Source organism: Ambystoma mexicanum, chromosome 7p (genome assembly GCF_040938575.1).
Source record: "Ambystoma mexicanum isolate Mex_15411 chromosome 7p, UKY_AmexF1_1, whole genome shotgun sequence".
NCBI classification, from domain to species: domain Eukaryota; kingdom Metazoa; phylum Chordata; class Amphibia; order Caudata; family Ambystomatidae; genus Ambystoma; species Ambystoma mexicanum.
Window position 1 is genome coordinate 364,157,905 of NC_090939.1, and position 19,225 is coordinate 364,177,129.

The 19,225-nt window shown below is 42.8% G+C and overlaps 1 protein-coding gene across 1 annotated transcript in view; it reads left to right on the plus strand.

The window, feature by feature from the left end:
* TMPRSS15 (transmembrane serine protease 15) overlaps nt 1–19,225 on the plus strand; it is a 1,663,368-nt gene that overhangs the window by 1,427,222 nt on the left and 216,921 nt on the right. Inside the window, 2 exon segments of the mRNA XM_069636234.1 lie at nt 1,564–1,613; nt 1,738–1,912. Coding sequence (XP_069492335.1) covers nt 1,564–1,613; nt 1,738–1,912 — 225 coding nt within the window.

Genomic DNA, 19,225 nt, shown 5'->3' on the forward strand with positions numbered 1-19,225 from the left:
TCCACATCTGAGCCTCGTCCTCATAACATACGTCTGTGGTTAGAAAGTAAGCAGGCCTCAGGCAGGCAGAGTGATTGGGAGAGGGCCAAGGTTCTCAGATGCAAGATCTCAAAATGATCTGAAAAGGTCAATGTGAGAACGGTTGATGAAAGATGTACCCAGCACAGCAACGTATTGTTGCAAGATATAGTGGTCACTATAGCCGAAAGAGCGCATGAAATGTTAATACTGAAAAGATTTAAGTTACGCAGCCTTGAGTTTGGGCAATATCACACTGTATCTACGTAATAGAAAATTGAGTTAATGCTATAGCCAGACGTTAAATGAAACGTGCAAACAGGAAAATGAAGTAATACTTGATTTCTATGTTTGACAAATAGTTTTGGTTAATGCACGTACTAAGCTCACATTTCCCCCTCTGGAGGATGTACTTATTAAATGATTGCATGTGGTAATCTTATTGGAACATCTGGATATCATCCTCAAACATAACATTGGCGTAGCGTGAGTTCATATTATCTGAAAGATTTCCTCATCTCCTCATTCTAAAGACAACCATGTCATTTCTGCTCTACTGTGAATTGCCGGCAACCTTCTCCTTTCTATTGAAATCGAATATGGAAACATCAGGTTACAATTCCTTAGGCCACACTGCGCCCTAGTGGTTCAAAGATGAATACATGTTTTAGATCTCTTTTCTCTTTCAATCACCAGCATGCCGGTGTTCGTTTCTGGGTGACAACCTAATATGTCTGCATTCTTTTTAAACTTCAACAATAGATCTTGATATTCAGCAGCATTGCACTGGCAGATGATGCACATCTACTAGCATTCACAAGATGTGTTTTAAGTGTATCCTAACAACACGTGCACCCTCAGTAACCCGAGTGTGTCTCTTATTAGTGAGGCTAATATACACATATGTAGCACTGTTTTTGCTCTGCGCCTGTTTAATGAGGTGCAGCGATGCAGAAACGAAACACAAGCCCCTATTGTTGACATATGAGCCACGTAGGCTCTCCGGTGACTCAATACAAATGACAAGTTTGGTCAGTAAATCTGCGTCATTTACCATTACTGCCACTTGGGCCTGTGGCAGTAACATGGGATTATGAGTGGCGGTATGGCAGTGCAAATCACTTTTGTTGCATATTTAACAGAAGCAGTAATATTTTCTTTAAGGTAATGTAAAGAATTCCCTTCCAGGGTTTTGCTGGAAGTGAATGTTCCACTTTACTGGCAAACTCGGAATTCCGCGATGCAGTAAATGTGATGGTAATTCTGTTACCATCAAACAGAAGTTTCCACTGTTTCACTGCACCACCAAACCCATAGTGAAGGACTTTGTTTTGTTTAATGATCAAATGAAAACATAAAATTGACGATTGACAAAACAATGTGTTTATTCCTGAAATCTTTATATCATCTCTAATCAGGAGTGTTGACAACCAATTTGTTCACATATATTACAGATGAGCTGGAATATAGTTACAACTCACAAAACCTGTTATGTACATCATCTCTTGGTACATGAGATATAAAAAACGTATTTCTTTTTTCTAGAGAACAGTGTCTCAACGATTCTGTTATTCATCTGCAATGCAATCGTCAAGGTTAGTAGACATCTTACAAACAGTTAAATGACTTGTTTTTGTGTCGCTGCATCATGTGATGGGGAAGCATAGAAGAACATACTCATTTTACCTTGTGCCTCATTTCCTTCCATCGCCATATCAGCTTGTGGGGAGCGCCAGGTGCTGAGTAAGACATTTTCAAAGATAGTTGGAGGATCTGATGCCAAAATCGGGGCCTGGCCTTGGATTGTCTCTTTGCACTTCAATGGAAAACCTGTGTGTGGCGCAACACTCGTCAGCCCCGAGTGGCTTGTCTCTGCAGCTCATTGTGTCTATGGGTAAGAGTTTTCTTTTCAAAACTGAGATTATGTTTTCACTTATCTAACACAGAACATACATGAAAAGCAAAATGTAATCATGAACAAGCTCCTTTGTGCTTTTCAGGTTTGCAATACGTTTCGGTGCAATGCTTTGGAAGTATAAAAAAGGAAACTGAGAGACTGATTCTCAACTGGTGTTAAGTACTGAAAAGGTCATTAAAAGTGTTAACGACCTTTTCAGTACTTAAGACCTATTCTGAAGGTGGCGCATTCTTCCAAAGTCGATAGGAATGTGCCACTTTCGGAATACATGTGGCGGTTGCTAGGATGGGTTGGACACCAACCTAGCAACCGCCACATTCCTTACCTGCCTCTTTAGATTGGTATTCTTGTGGCACTCCTCCAGTTTAGTATGTGTGCTAAAGTGGCACACATAAACAGTACCATTTTGGTGCTGTTGTTCTGGAAGAGTGCCACAAGAAGCCTTGTTGCAGTGCAGGAAAGTGTTCATACACACCGGCTTCCACGTTGTATCCTGCAATGTGGAAGCTGCTTACTTTGGTGCATGTGACAGTGTTAAAATACACCGATGTTCTCGGCAGCAGTTTTGAAAAATAACGAATATGTCGTTATTTTACACAAATGCTGTCGAGATTTCATGATTGCACCTGTTAAGTCAAAAACAGGCACAATCCTGAAGGTGCACTATCGTGCACTACGAGGACGCCCAGGCCCACTTCAGAATAATGGTGAAGCCTGGCCGTCCTGATTTGGCGCAGTGAATCCTGCTCTTTAGCACGTTCACTGCACCAAGTTAATAATCAGGCCCTGAGACTACATTACATTTTTATCTTGAATCTCAAAGGTTGTACCCGAGGAAGGACATGTTTTTAAAGTGACAGTGAATAGGATTTGAGGTTCAAAAATTCTACATATAACTTTTTTTCATGGCAGAGCTGAGCATTTGATAAGTTATGCAGTGGACAGTAGTTTGCAGAACATGTGATAGCATGTACTATGCCGCCGATTAGAAAAACCCTTACTTTCACAGCCAACCCACATACATTAATGCCTGATGCAGCTTCCACTGTTTGTGCAATGGGTAGCCTCCATGCAGCATGCTGAGAGGGGTCTGTCAAGGCCACCCGGGGCTAACCATGGAGATATTTTGGGTAACAGTAGTTTGCAAACAATGAAAAACAGAATCTTAAGCAGGGGGCTCAAGTTTTATTAGAGCAACATTTCTGTGCATGTCTACATTTCTTCGTAGGGGCATCGGAATTCATATTTAAAGGCACAAAATGTTCGTGTAACATTTACACCATTTCTCATTGCCAGTCCTATTATATGTGTAGTATTTAAAATGTAAAGGATATCTGTTCAAGTTAAGCCTCCCACACACATAAGTGCTCCTCACTGGTCACCCACAGCTGCTCCTACTAGGCAGAGCACACATTTCTCATAGTGTGCCTGCCATGGATAAGAGAGAAGGAGCAGAACAGATGCCCCCCACACACACTCACTCTCAAACACAGGCACACACACACTCTCAGACTCTCTGTCTTTATGAAAAACAAACGATGACTGTCGTGCAATTTATATCTACTCTTCTAACTCCCTGGATAGGTGGGAAATCTATCGAATCAGATCAAAGTAAATTTTTCTGCATGTTTACATGTTAGTCTCACTAATGGCATGTTTAACTGTTATGTGCACTGGTCCTTCAATTTCTAAGTCCTCCTAAGGAAAGTGTTTGTCAGTTGAGAAGCTGACTACATAGCTTTGAGTATGCTGTCCTGGTGGCACATACAATTTTACATGTACACATACCTGAATTTGAGGTGCGGTGGAGAGCAATGCTCATAGCTATCCAAGCCACATCAATTTAATATCACACATGTGTCAGCCATATGAGCCCAGTTCAACGGTGGAAGGGTTGTGTCTATTGTCCCCCAGGCAGGCAGTCCTTGCTGCTACTAGTAAGATCATGGCTCTAGGGGTTGCCTCTCTTTGTTCCTTTGTGAGGCCAGGGGACAACCTCCCCAGAGATGCAGCCACTCCACAGAAGGCTGTCCTGGGAACATCAACTCACACAAAGCTTAACCTCAGAGCAGGAAGCTGCACAGCAAAAGAGCATTTAATCATATTGAAAAGGTAAGGGGCGAGGAAGGTGTAGACAGCAGGAGCACTTTACAGCTGAGGGACAGTGCCACCATCTTTTGCTTCTCTGTCTTTATCTTTCCTTCCTGTCTCCTCCACTTCCTTAAGCACAAAGCACTTGGGCGTGATGTCAGAAGACAAAGTCCACTTGCTCCAAGAACAGGGCTTGGACCTCTAGGCAGGCTAGCTTTAGCTCAATCACCTCTGGGATTTTGCCTTTAAAGGAAGGGGTCACCCACGCTTTTTTTGATTCACTCCTGAATGAAAACCTGATGAAGAATTAATTGGACCTCTGTTAGTGGAGTTGATCTTTCCCAAGTCCCCTGCCAGTGGGTTGAAGACTGAGTTTCCAAGAAAGAGCAAGGTTATGTACCCTAACCATGCCCAGGTGCCAGTGGGGCTGTACTGCTGCTGGGAGAGGACTTTCAACTCTGTCAGCCACAATGGGACCCAGGACCTCACTGTGTTGAAAGTCCCCTGAAGGTGTGTGCCAACCTCCCCTGTGTTTGGGAGCCAGAGAAAAAGGACCAATCAGCTCCATTGAATATCTGGATTGAGGTTCACAGAAATATAAGAGACGTTTTCATCGTGAAGAACTGGTCAAACTGCTTTCAAACAGGATTTACCACATTTTGAACCACATCTCCCACCCATTCTGCCTTTCACACTCAACTGACTTCTCATCCCTGAAACACGACTTGAACCACTGGCTGGTGACTCGACCCACTGAAATCAGCAGTTAAACAATGACTGGACCAGTCTCGACCTTGAACTGCACTTCATTGAACTGCACACTGGAGTCCAGGATCACCACTTCGAACTATCACTGACTTTCGACTTGAACCAAGCGTGCTTCACTCTTCAAACCTACCCAGGGGTTCCCACAGATCTCAAACCAGCCCGACCCCAAACTGACCCTGGTGAGCACTCCAAACTGCATTGTTCACATGCAATCGAACTGACTAGATGCCAGCTTACTCCTTGGATAAACATGACTCATTACCCTGAACTTTGCTCGAACCACTCACACAGCAGCTTGAAGCCTGGTTCAATTCTATCGAACCGTCACAAACCGCATCAAGGTATTATTGACTGCTGACTAGCTCCTTGGTCCATTTTGGGCCCAAGAGACCGTGTATGTCACTTTGAGCCCTTTTGCACCCAAGAGCATATCATTTAAAGGACATTGTGGCTTTTAATTGCCTTTCACCCTTAATTCATGACCTACGTGCTGCATATTGCTGTCATTTTGTATTCTGTGTTTATTCCACAGGGTGGGGTTCTGTGTGATGTGCTCTATTTAATAATGCTTTCATATGTGTGTTTAATTAAAGTATATGTACTTTTACAGAACCCTGATTGCAGATTACTTTACTTTGAACTGTTATACTTTACTGTTTTGGTTGCTACCGAATCACGTTCACACCCTTCTTGAGAGTACAACCTACCCTCTGCCAACATTACCACAAAAGGCAAAAGTGGTATATCTCTCAAATGTGCATGTTTTACCATTATTATTGGGTTGGCTCTTGGTGTGTAGAGGTGAGAGGGCATAGTGGGCTCTTAAGCCTCTACTCATCCTTGTCCTCCTGCAGGGCAGAAGTCAATCCATCACGGTTAGCTTGACCAACCCAGGAGAACCAAAGAAACAAAGAGACAGACATCACCCACAACAGAAATAAAAACCATCCAGCACTACTGAGCAGCCTCACTGTCAAGAAGAGCCGGGCAGAGCTGCATGGAGAATGGGAATGAGAGAGTGGGAGAGAGATGCAGGAGAAACCCACATGCATATGCATCAAACAAACAGTCAGCGCGGTCCTGCTCGGATGCAGCAGTGTGAGATTGTACATACAATATGATCCACTAAACCACTAAGGACATTTCTAAATACTTACTGACACCATCAGGAAGACAGGTTCTCGAAACATGAACTGTTACATTGAACTTGATATTCCACCATTATGGAGCGAACAGCCTTGGTTGCAGTGAGCGTGGCATAAGACCTTTTCAAACCTTCCCATGCACATACACATCTTGTGTGGGGGGAGAGCCAGTCAGATTGGCTGTGAAAGTGGTCCAATCCCTCTAATCCTTAGGACGAAGGGATATTTAATGGAGAAACAGGATGCAGGCAGTGTAAGTGTATTGGGAGAGGTCAGAGGTGGAAGTGAAGGATGACAAAGAGACCAGCTGGAGGATGGGTAGCTCAGGGGCAAGGCTTTTGTCTTGCAATCAGGACAACACGGCACAACACAGGTTTGATTCCCAATCCTGCACTTAGGAACCACTCACTGGTATTAAGTGCATTATAAATGAACAATAAAATGAACAAAAAATAAAGTCACAGTAGGTTCTGGAGAAGATTGTTGCGACAGTTGAGATATTAGTTAAGGAGTGATAGTGGTGCTGCAGTTAGATGGTGCATGTTTTTGTGGTGAGTGAGTAGAAGAAGATTGTGTAAGGAGTGAATGTGAAGTGAAAGATACTGGGTGAAACAAGTGTGTTTATTTATTAGTGAATAAAGGAATGTAGCAGTGAGAGGAGGAGTGTAGTTGTTTACAGAAAAGTGATATAGTTGGTGGAGGAGTGTAGTAGTAAGTGTAGGAGTGTAACAGTGGTTGGAGGAGTGTAGTAGTGAGTGGAGTAGTGTAATGGTGAGTGGAGGAGTGTAGTATTGGCTGCAGGAGAGCAGTATTGGGAGGAGAAATGTGGTAGTGGGAGGAGGAACTGGTAGTAGGTGAAAGAGAATGGTAGTGGGAAGATGTATTAGATGAGAGTGGGACGAGTGATTTGATCAAACGGCAGAGGTGAGGAGTAGGAGGAGTGAAACATTGAAGTGAACAAGGATTGGAGGGAGGAGTACATCGAGGGAGTGTGCTTGTTCTAGCCTGGTTAAAAGAGAGCATGTGCAAGAGAATATGGCATTATCTAATCTCCCAGTTAAACACTAACGTTTGGCTGAAGTAGGAAATATCCCAGAGTGAGATAAGATAACCTGTATTTAGGTACACCATCTCTAATATAAGTGAAGATCCTAGAGAGTAGGGCTGAAAAATTAGAAGGACTAACCTGGGTGCTACAGATTTATGGGTTAAGGATGAGGTTCCTGGGCAGACAGGGGCTAGAGGAGGGTGACCCTAGGCCCCACAAATAAAAATAAAACCCTTGAACTGTCAGGAAGACTTGGTGTATTTTCTTTGTCATCTGTCACAATATTATAATGGTTCTTCATACAAATCTGTTGATTGTTAGGGTTATAATGACATTTCCCACACACATGGTCCCTATGGATTCAATGTCATTATTCCAACAGGAAAGGTTATCATGTTTTTCAGATAGCCCCTTCATCATCACAATCCTGGCATATACATGGATGGGGGCACACCAATATAAATTGGTCTGTCCACTATCACACAATGTGGTAAAGTGATGAAGCCAGACTTGTACTCAATCTTCTGCCTAATACGTAACAATTAGGCTACATCCCCTTTTTGCTAAAACACAGAGGCACCATTCATCAAGAAATCCCAAAAAAATGAAAGCAACATTTCTGGCAAAGAAAACACATCACTGAGACTTGTGGCATCATCACAATGTGACTACACCCAATGATTCTGCTGCCACGTGTGCAGGCACACATACCTGGCTGTATTACATGACAGGGCTATGAGTCAAACGTCCTGGGCTATGAATGCAAAAACATCCACATGGATTCTGGCCTCCTAGTAAATGAAGATGTTTCATCAATGTCAAATGTGTGATGGTTAGTTAAGACCTACCATTTCAGCATTTGACACTCTGTATATTGGTACTTGAAGTCCTGCAATTATAATGGTGAAAACACAATCGAAATAAGTACAAAAATGCAAAGTGATGCAAGTAAACATCACAATTGGATAAAGTACTCACACAATTCATGGCACACTGTGGGAGTGCTGTTTGAGCTCGGGGAGTGGTCTCACACTCTGGTAAGGGCCTAATTTTCTTCAATGCAGGCAGGGATATTACCCTCATCACCTACCAGTGTGTTACTAGTATTTGAGGAAGCAGGTTGTAATTGCAGACCACTTCATAGGAGGAAAGTAGTATTTATTGCTCCCCCAACTTATCCCTATTTGTAATCATTTACACTTCTGCTATAAATCCAACAAGGAACATGCTTTTTTACATTAGCTTTTCTAGTATTCTGGGCAAAGTAAAAATGAGTGTATTCTTATTTGGCAATATTGGCCAATTTCAGCACACACACCTCAACGTGTTTTCTTACTGCCCCTATAGAATAAGCCAACATGGGTGTGTTCTTGCACAGCAATACTGACTTACATTAACACAAACATAACTGACTTCTCTTGTTACTTGAGCAATGCAGGTATTATTGGGCACAGCCAACATGAGTGTGTTGTTATAGTGACAATACTGGCATTGTCTGGGACAGCTAACATAAACATGTATTCTTACACTGGCAGAATGTTTCCGCATATATCGTGGGCAAAGGCATCATGAACATATGTTGGCAAATGTTGCATTGTACTGTTGAAGATTGAACATCTATTAGATTGTTTTATATGTTACCCTTCAAAACATTGTGTTCACAAAAAAGTATCCTGCAAAATGGCCAATGTTAGCCCTTAATTTAAAAACATTTAATGTGGGATAGACATCCCATGAGGCCTAGGTGGTTGGTTCTGGCCCTCTCACTATGCTTGGTTGCTCCGCACATTAGTGGAAAATGGTTATGGTGCTCCAATAAAGAACATTCACAATTAACACAATCTAAAGGGATCGAAAGTAATCCAAAGTGATCTGAAATAGTGTGAATTATTGTTAAGCAATTCTAAATTAATGCTAAGTAATTTAATACAATATGAAGCAATCTGGCCTTCTTATAATTTACTTGATTTTCAGTAAAAAAGATGCATGCCAGCAAATCGATCCACTAAATACATATTTTCAGTTGGATTTTACTGGATCCTGTTGCTAAACTAAGGAATAGTTTGCACTCAGAGGTGATGTGTTTCCCCACCTGCACCACTCTTCTCCATCTCCCTGTATGTGCAGTTGTAGTAGTGCCTTCTGAGATTCACTATTTTCCACTCCCTCTGCCCCCCTTTCCCTCACTCATGGTTTTACATTACATTTGCACTGTCTTTGCCTGACACAAAGCCCACTTGGACTATGTAAATAAACAGACATGTACAACATCAGAAATATAAAAGAAAAACACATGAAATAGTCAGTTGGTCACAATATATTGGGTATATTTTGCAGTCTGGGTAAAAGCTTACTCTTTAGGTACCCACCTTTGACACTGGGCAATTTGGCACATCACAAACTTCAATTCCCAGCGAGGCCGAATCAGCCCTGTATTCTTTTGAGTTCAGTTCATTGGTTACCATTAAATTGGGTAAAACTAATAGCTATTCTTGTACAGTTCTTAGAAGTGGGAAGATTCTGACATCAAGCACTGTATACAAACCAACCCAATTCATGAAAAAAGCAGATTTAAAAAAAATAAAAACATTTGGTCATATTAGTGATCAAGATTGTGTCACACTAACCTTTAAAACCCCAACATCTGCACGTAAAGTCCTCTGGATGGGCAATCACAAAAACAGAGGCCTACTGCCACTGATTTTCTTCTAGAGTCCATCTTGGTTTCGGGAATAGTCATCATTCCAGGCATCCACATCGACCAGTCTTAGAGCAACTGGCAGTAGGCAAGGATCTGAAAATGGCCAACGCATGAGAGAAGGGTATACATTGTCAGCATAAGAACAATTATGCATGTTTGAAAACCTGACACGAGGCAGACTGACTACAAGGTCCAACCCCCATCCCTTGCAAACCGACGCCCACAGACAATAGGGCAGTTCTTCTCCAAATTAAACAGGGGACTGCTTTGAATATCGTATGAGTGTCACAGTTCATCCCTAATTCCAGAGTATGTGTCCCTCTCCATTGTACCACGCATTGTGTCTAGCATGATTGTCCAGATGGGGGCGGGGGCGGCAGCTAACAATGTTACTTCTGGAGGAGACGACAGGGAGGAGGCAAATGCGCTCAAAATGATGGCCTGGAATATTGCCGGACTTAACGGAAGGGCCCGCAATCCTGATTGGTGCAATTTCCTCACCCAATAACAGAGTCATATGCTACAAGAAACCTGGGCCATCAGCCTGGTCCTCATCCAAGTATTTATGCTTTATTCAGTTCCTGCCGCTACACTGAGTACTAAAGCTAGACCTTTGGGAGGACTCGCCATGTACCCCTCAACCAGCTTAACAGTTTCTGACACACACCCCAGGAGTGTGGATCCAAACCTTCTTTATATGCGCCTTAAGCTGAAAGGTAGACAGGAGCTCGGCTTGATGAACCTCTATAATAATAAAGTGGGTAAGACATTGCTCACACTAATCAATCAATTCAGAGAGATCATGTACCCCCAGCGAGATGCAGAGTTTAATTACCCTATGACCGTGGTTGGTGAGTTTAACATGAGACCTGGCACAGGGAGAATTAACTACAAGACAGTGAAGAGGAACCAGCGTTTACCAAAGCTATCTTGGCGGACCCAGCCACCTTAGCACCCTTATCTTGCGGGAGATTCTACATGAGTAAGGGAATTGAGCAGTAAATGGGAGGACTGCCTCTCCTCGTTGGGTAATTACACCTTTGCAAATGGCTGATTCCAGAACGTAATTGATTAGATACTGATACCTGTCCCATGGTGGGCTAATATACAAGGTTTTCAGATTATAGAGAGGGGTGAAAGGAATCACAACCCTCTTATACTCTCCTGGGCTTGGGAACATGTTTTTTATTTCTCTGGCAAACCTCTCAACTCTTGCAAGTAACCTAATGAAAAAAAGGATTCAGGGTAGTCAGGTGGTCATCCACTAATGAAGCCTTCTTACAGAAGGTGACTATGTGTTCCTGCAGAGAACAGATATTTACTTTTCTGCAAAGCCACAGTAATCCGTGAGGTTATCATAGAGGCTTTTTCTCACATAATGATGTACTGTGGGAAGATATTTAGGCTACTACGTCTTGATATAGAGAGTGCAACAGTGTAGGAGATCCTGGCTCTCTCAATCCTGCAAGGATAAGAGGAAAGCGCTAATGCATGCCCTCAATTGTCAGCGTCCTGATATTAATCTTATCAGAGATAGAAGAATCAGTTATCAAGAAAGATTAAGGAGATGGGTGAAGATTGCAAATGAGAGTTAGGATAGGTTTTCTGTTGCAGCTGGCCAAAATAAATATTAAGGAGTTCGATTTTGGAGTAAAAGAGCTTCCAGGCGTTCACATTATAAAAAATGGTATGGATTGACCATTTCCAAACCTTGTATCTGTGTGGAAATGACACTGAAACAGAAGATCTGGGTTATTAGGAGAGTACAGACCAGTTGGGCACTTCGACTGTAGAGGAGGTGCACCATGTGCTATCTAGGCAAAGGTTGTACAAATCACTGGGTTTGGATGGTGTCCCTAATGATATGTTCTTAATAAAGCCTGAATAGTGCACATCCGTTTTTGGTACCATTTCTTTATGCTCTCATTCATCTGAATACTCTTCCACCAAGCTGATGTACTGGAATTATAGTAACTATATTTAAAAAGGGAAACCTGGTGGACTCATGTGCTTACCATCCGGTTACCCTACTAGACGGTGTGTCAAAGTTACTTGCTGGAATTCTCCTAAAAAGGCTTGATGAATGGGTCAAAGATAGTAATGTGCTGTCGGACATCCAACTTGCCTTTAGGCAGGGAACTAGTGCGGTCTTCAAGTGTATGAATCTTTATCTGATCCTGGCCAAGTATATTAAGATTCTGGGTGTTCCTGTCTACGTGGCTTTTTTGACTTGAGCTCTGCTTATGTCCACATGGACAGGAACTTCCTGTGGAGATCATTGAATGAAATGGGTTTGCCAGGCCCCCTCTTAAGAGCAATTGTATCTCACCACAAAAATTCTAGGGTACAGGTATGTTACGGCACAGGAGGTAAGCTCAGCGAAGAAGGGATCTGTGAAAGGTGCGTTTTGGCCCCTCTCCTATTTAACTTGTATACCAACTCACTTGTAGAGCATTTGCTTGCCTTAAAGGCTGACGTCCCATGATGTGATGGTTCTGTTCTGATGGCAACCACACCTACATCCCTACTATTGCTGGTTGATGTGTATGCAGCATATATCACCGAAAGGGGTCTCAGAGTTTATTTGAGAAAATCCCAAATGATGTGCATTTCAGGGAGAACGAGCTCGTCCTATGGATCTCTTTGAATGGGCACCTGCTTGTGGTCTGTAAAAAAACAATTATGTGTATTGGGAGGGCCATTTATCACAATCAGGGACCAAACTCCAACAGATCTCAGGTGGGATTTTTATATTTGCCAAGAACATCAGGCTTCATTCTACCAGACACATGCTGACCATCTAGAGAGAGAAAGCATTTGTGGCAGGGAAATATTACTGCAGGATAAGGGGCTATATTAATCTAACCTCCCTTCAGATAGCAGAACATGCTTTCCTAAGAAAGTTACTTTCCATCCTTGAGTCTGCCGCTGTCTACATATCTGGAGTCTGGGCTGACACACTTAACGGATATGGTTCAAGCTACACCTAATCTATTTTGGCACATTCTCTGGTCTGATAAAGTCGAGAACTTAACTAGATATTTGGTTAACATCTTACTCTCATTAAGCAGTTGGAGCAGAATTGATTGTCTCACTCATGTCAAGCGATATCTACACAAGTTGTGCCTGGAATCATGTTTCACTGACCATGAAATGCTCACTAGGATTCCGAAAAAAGATCCTAAAGCCCAGGATTGAACAATTTCTGGTGGACACAAGAGAAGATGAGATAATAATAATAAATAATGGCCAGCACACAAAGTCAGGACATACCTTCCATTTAGACCCACATTGGGAATGCCATGGTATTTTTCTTTTGTGACTAACCAACATCACAAGAGTGTACTCACAAGAATGAGTTGCCACTGTCAGTGCATTCTTGCAGATGGAAGGGTGGTGCCACCCAATATTGTGCCTGTGGTGCTATAAAGTACCTGGCACACTTTACTCTGTGTTGCCCCATCTATGCTGATATCAGAAATAGTTGGTTGACAAGTATTATCAGGGAATGTGGGTTAAGGCATTATAGATCTGCTCTCACCTTCTTACTTTTGTGCTCAGAAGTAAGAGTTGCCTCCGCCCTGGGCTCATAGCTTAGTAGAGCATGGACACGAAGCACTAAGATTCCCAGTGCCACCGCAGAGTGAATGCACCAATCCCTGTAATGGTGCAGTGGGCCCGAGTGTGATTTCTGATAGTGTTGCACCAGATTGATCATTTTAATAGGCCGGGTACATTTGAAATATTTGTGCAAACTTATTCATTGTTTGGGAATCTATAGAAGTGTATTGTCGATGCATTTGAACAGATTGACTATTTTTATATTCTGAGGATTTTTTAAACTTTCACTACGTTGTCATTGTTTGAAACATGTATAGAGATGTATTGTTCTTTATATGAACCTTGTATTGCCTTGTCTGCTGAAATAAAGCATAATTGAATTGAATTGAATTCATAGGTAAACCTGAAACCGTAAAGTTTGAGACAATAGGACACCCCCTTTAACTCTCAACTTACTCAAGGATACATATAGTCAGTTATTTTTGCGATGTTTTATATATCATCTTACTGGGGTATTTGGGGGTATAAATCTTATAAGATTGTAGAAGATGCACAGTTAGAGCTTTATCTTACCATATGGTTACTATGGCAGACATGTGAAGGCATTACACTGGAATTTAATGTTGTGCTTAACACATGAGAGACACAACCTACAGACCTTGACAATGTTTATTTTTAATTGACTGGTTGGCTGGCAGTACTGTCATCTCAGTTTTATATTTTCTGTAACAGGTAAAATGCCTTTCCACACTTTCTTTTTCAAGTCCATATCTGCTGATTCTAAGTAAACCTGTAGGTGCTTCTGACAAATTGATTTCTTCCCTGCAGGAGAACAAGGATGTGTAGAGGCTAAAGTGCCTACTCAGCCCTCACACTTCTAAACACCAAGAGCCAATAATATTGTAAAGGTAACACAGGCACAGTTAAGAGGTCTACCTCCTTTGGCTTTTGTGGTAACGTGGGCTGAGGGATGGCTGTACTGTTAAACGGGGAGAGACTCTGATTGAGTAGAAACCCAAAAAGCAATAGTATAACAGTCTGAAATAAAGAGAATATCCAATCAAGGTTCTATACAAATATGTGTACTTCAATGAAACACACCATCTGCAAAAATAGCTAAATAGATGCAAACCAGACAAAACCCACCCCTCATGAAAGAACACAGAATATGATCAGGAGTCAGCGGTGTAAGGCAAGCAAAAATCACAATGTGTGTACAAAAGAAAATGTTGAGGGACAGAAAGGGATTAAAGGTATCCTAACCAGTCTCCAGGGTCAGAGTCAATAATATCTAGTATGGTTCTTAATGGTTCAATGGCGTCAAACCAGGCTTCTTGGTGCTGTGTGTTTGGTTCTATGAATTTCCAGTGCAGTGGAGTGGAGGCGTTTTTCTAGATGGAGAACAGTGTGGAGGAGGTATCGATCAGGCTTGTTGAGGTTGAAAAATGATGGCTTGTTGGGGTTCAAAAATGATGTTTGATGACGTGCAGATCGTGAGGACCACCAGGGTTGGTTTGACAGTTGATCTGACTACGAAGATGCTGGTAACTGGATGCGCGGTTCTTACAGGACCGGTTTGATGAATCATTGAAGGAGCTGTGGATAATAAAGGTCGGCAGGGTCAGTTTGGTGGTGATTCTTGGAGAAATGCGGAATAGGATGGCCACCAAAATCAGTTTGACAGTCGGTGCAATAGCGAAGATGCTGATGACTGGATTTACAGTTCAAGTGGGGGGGCTCCGGCGTGGTGCTTGAAGGTTAACTGTCAATGAAGATGGCTAATGAAGTTGCTGGTGGTTCAAAAAGGTGTTTTGAAGGTGGAGGGTGCACCAAACAGCTTGAAGTCCAAGCCAGGGCAACACAGTGCTGAGCTAGTGTGGTGCAGTGGCAGACAGGTGTGCCTGTGAAGTTCAGCTGTTCAAAGAGTGGGTGAGTGCCAAAGGCAGCTGTGTAGTGTCCTGATGGTTCAATCCAGAGGAACATGCTCAGATAACAGATTGAAGTGGTTCAATGGTGAAAACACAGGGATCTTGGAAGTCTGGACTCTCAGATGCAGGGACTCACGGATGAGTTTTAGCTCTAGTTCTCATGCTCCCACATACAGGGGGGGGGGGAGGCTGGCACACAACCTTCTGTGTCTCTCAACATGGTGAGGTCCTGGGTACCATTTTAGCTGATAGAGAGGCAGGTCTTGTCTCAACAGCAGTTCACCCCAATTGTGCCTGTGGATGGTTAGGGGACAGAGCTTGCCTCTGCCTTGGACACCCTGCCTTCACCTCACTGCTGGAGGACTTTGGAGAGATCAACTCTCCGAACAGAAGACCAATAAAATCTTCATTGTTTGCCCAAAATATGAATCAAAGGAGAAGTGGAAGGCCTCTTTTGTTAAAGTCAAAAGCCCACAGGAAATTGGACTAAAGCTAGCCTGCTTTAGGGATCGAATCCCTGTTCTTTGAAAACATGGATGTTATCTTCTGACAACATGTCTGAAGTAGTTGAGCTAAAGGAAGTTAAGGGAACAAGATGGACATATATATGCAGAGAGAAGCAAGCTGTGGATCATTCCTCCGGATGTAAAGAGCACCCTCTATGTGCACTAACCCAATTCCCTTCCTTTCTCTAAAGAATCGAAGGCCTTTTTGTTGTGCATCACCCTGATATCAGGTTAAGCCTTTTGTGAATAGGTGTGCCCTTTGATTTCTGCACCAGGACAGCATCCTGTGGAGTGGCTGTCTCTATGGGAATGGGTGTGCCCTCTGATTCATGCACCCAGGACAGCATTCTGTGGAGTGTGTGTCCCTATGGGGAGGGTGTTACCTGCCCTCACAAAGGAACAAAGAGAAGAAAGCCCCATGGTTGTGGTACCACTAGCAGCAACAATTACAGCCTGCATGGTGGAGGATATACACAACCCTTCCACAGTTGAACTGTGCTCACATGGCTGGCACATGTGCGATATCAAATTGATGTGGCTTGAAAAACCATGGGAGTTACTGGCCACCATACCATAAACTCAGGTTTGACTTATATTTAACATTGTACATTCCATCATGAAGGCATACTCACAGTTATGTCATTTTTGGTACAGTGGTGCATATCTTAAATGCCACCATCCCCAAGGCCAAAGTACTGCTATCAATAGCTGAGGCAGCCTGTCTGGGGATCCTTTTACAGCTGAGGTGGGCTCACAGAGCCGATGCATTTTTTAAATCAAATGGCTGTGGTTGTAATATTTAGAAATATTCACCATAACTCATGTATGGCTTATATTTAAAGATGTAGCTGCCTTCAGGAGAGTAAATAAGGTTTGGGTACAGGGGTTCAAGTTTTAAATGCAGCCTCTGTGCTGCAGAGACTTGGCTGTCATTTTAGCTGTCACCTACTCTGTGCCACTAGCAGACGCTGTAGATCAGGATACTGCTGCAGCAGATCGCAGGCACAAACTATGCTTTTGCAATGGAACTTATGAAAGGGGAATTTGATCAGCAGATATTCCTTGCACAGATTAAATTACCTGCATCATTTTATTACTTTAATACAAATCAAAAAGCCCGGCCTCTACACCCTTGTCAAATGGCAATCAGTCACAGTGCTAAACACGTGCAGGGACACGGTATGTGTCATAAGAGCCTGTAAATGAACGTTTGTTATACGAACCTGGAAAGGTTGCTGTAGCGGTGTTATATCACTCCTCATCAAACACATTAATGTACCCAGTGCTAAATTCACAAAACAAATTCTTAAATACATCAAATGCTGGAGATTTTAGAGTGGAAAATGCCATATGTCTAACCTGCCAGCTGATTACGTTTTCTTCCACTGTCTCCTACTAGATCTTGCACCAGTCTTCTGTTCTACAATGGATCAGATCCTACAAGCAAGTAGACCAACCCCAAATATCGAATTAAGTTTCAGCCTCTTCTGCCAGTAGGGTGGCATTGCAGCCGACAATGCATGTCAGAACATACTCCCCTACTAGGTTGCAGCAAAGTGATCCTTTGCACAGTCAACACATTGCTCTTATCATCCTCGTGCCATTGAGCAGAGTAAACAATGAGTCCAGGGTTTGGGATTCTTCTACATTGCCATTACCTGACTTAATGCTGCATTATCCTACGTGGATACAAACATTTAGTACGTAAACAACTGACACACCCACTTTGCTAATTTGTCCTTCTTGAACGACCGCTCCTTATTTAATGTAAAGCAGTCGTGTCTGGAAAACAGCTCGCTGTTTAAATGAACTAAAATGCTTGCTTCTCCACTTCTGTCTCCCTTCGGACATATATATTGTCCTGTCAAGCACAGTTTGCTCAGTTTCCCAAGATGCAGGCACTGACCTGAAGCATGATCCGCATTCCTTTATGGAGACCAATTCATGTCCTGCTTGTTTAATTAAATGCATGTGTAGTTTCACCCTGGATTTATTTCATAATTAGTTCCAGGCAGCTTGCTGAGTCTGGCTGGTATCCTATAAGTTGGTCTTTCCTTCCGAAAGCTGGCTAAAACAAGACCAGCTAATCCGAGGCTGCAACGGGTGGCTGCTGAGTTTCTTCTCCCATTGTATAGCTAGGTTTAGTATCAAGGATAGAAGTGGTCCATGCTGAGTGCCTATCGGTCACCTCCTCCTCAATGTCCCATTCGTTGAGGCTACTGTTTTTCTGCTATTTGACTGGATCTTTGCACTAATTTGCATTGCTCAGCCTTTAAATCTGTAGGGTATTTGAAAGGATGGGTGGGGCGGTGAGTACCATCGACCCGAGATACTGATGGGGTATGTTGTCATTGTACCCGAAGACCTTGTTGCATATATCTTGTGTTCTTCACATCCTTTTGCTTCGCTTTGTATTTCTGGGCCTTCTTGATTTGTTGGTGCAAAGGGAACACTAAGTGAACTTGTTAACATGGTTTTGTATTGAGTCTTATGGACGATGACATGCAGTATTATGCTTTTCAGACATTTTGCATGTCTATGATTTTTGCGAGGCCATAACTTAGGTTGCTGGGGCAGCACTCTGAGTCTAGCACTGCTGCACACAGTCTTCTCTGTTCTCCTGTCAGTGCATTAGCTATTCTGTGCTAAATAGTTGTTGCTTTTGTGGTGTGTCTTGGGGTGATGTGTGGCTGTCCTTCACAGGTATGTTGTTTGGTGGATCTGTGAATGTCGAGCGCTTTAGCTTATATTGTCACTGGAGATAGGACTGAGACTATAGGGCTCGATTCAAGGAACTTTTAACGTTGTGCAAAGTGACTTTGCACTGCTGCAAAGAGCACTGCCAACCAACACCTTGATTCACAGAGCAGTGCAAAGTGTATTTTTACAGTGCAAAGTGTCTTTGCCGCAGTTCAAAGTCAACACAAAATCACTATGCACTGCAAAATACACTTTCCTCCACTCTGTGAATCAGGGAGTTTATTGGCGGTGCAAAGAGCACTGCCAACAAACACCTTGATTCACAGAGCAGTGCAAAGTGTATTTTTACAGTGCAAAGTGACTTTGACCCAGTGCAAAGTCAGCACAAAATCACTATGCACTGCAAAAATACACTTTGCACGCTCTGTGAATCAGGGTGTTGATTGGCGGTGCAAAGAGCAATGCCAAATTCGTATGTTAATCCTTATGCCTCCATTAGAATGGCAGTAGTAACATTGTCACACATATCATTCCCATATACCCCATGTAGATTGGGATAACAGGAATAGGCTAAGATAAGGGAGGAGCAAGGCAGAAGAGGGCGGGTACCGTTTGTAAACAATTTTTAAAGATGACAAAAATGGGAAACTGCAGCCAACGCTTATACCGCCGGAATTCCAAACGGTCCATAATAGCATAGAGCTGGGCCAGTGTGTCTAGTGAACATTGCTTTCGGTTAAGTGCAGCTGTGTTTAACTGTGTGTTAGAAATCTAGCTGTGTGGTTGTCTTCGTATTCCCCTCAGTATCCCAATCATATCTGACCTCTGATCCCTTGGCAAG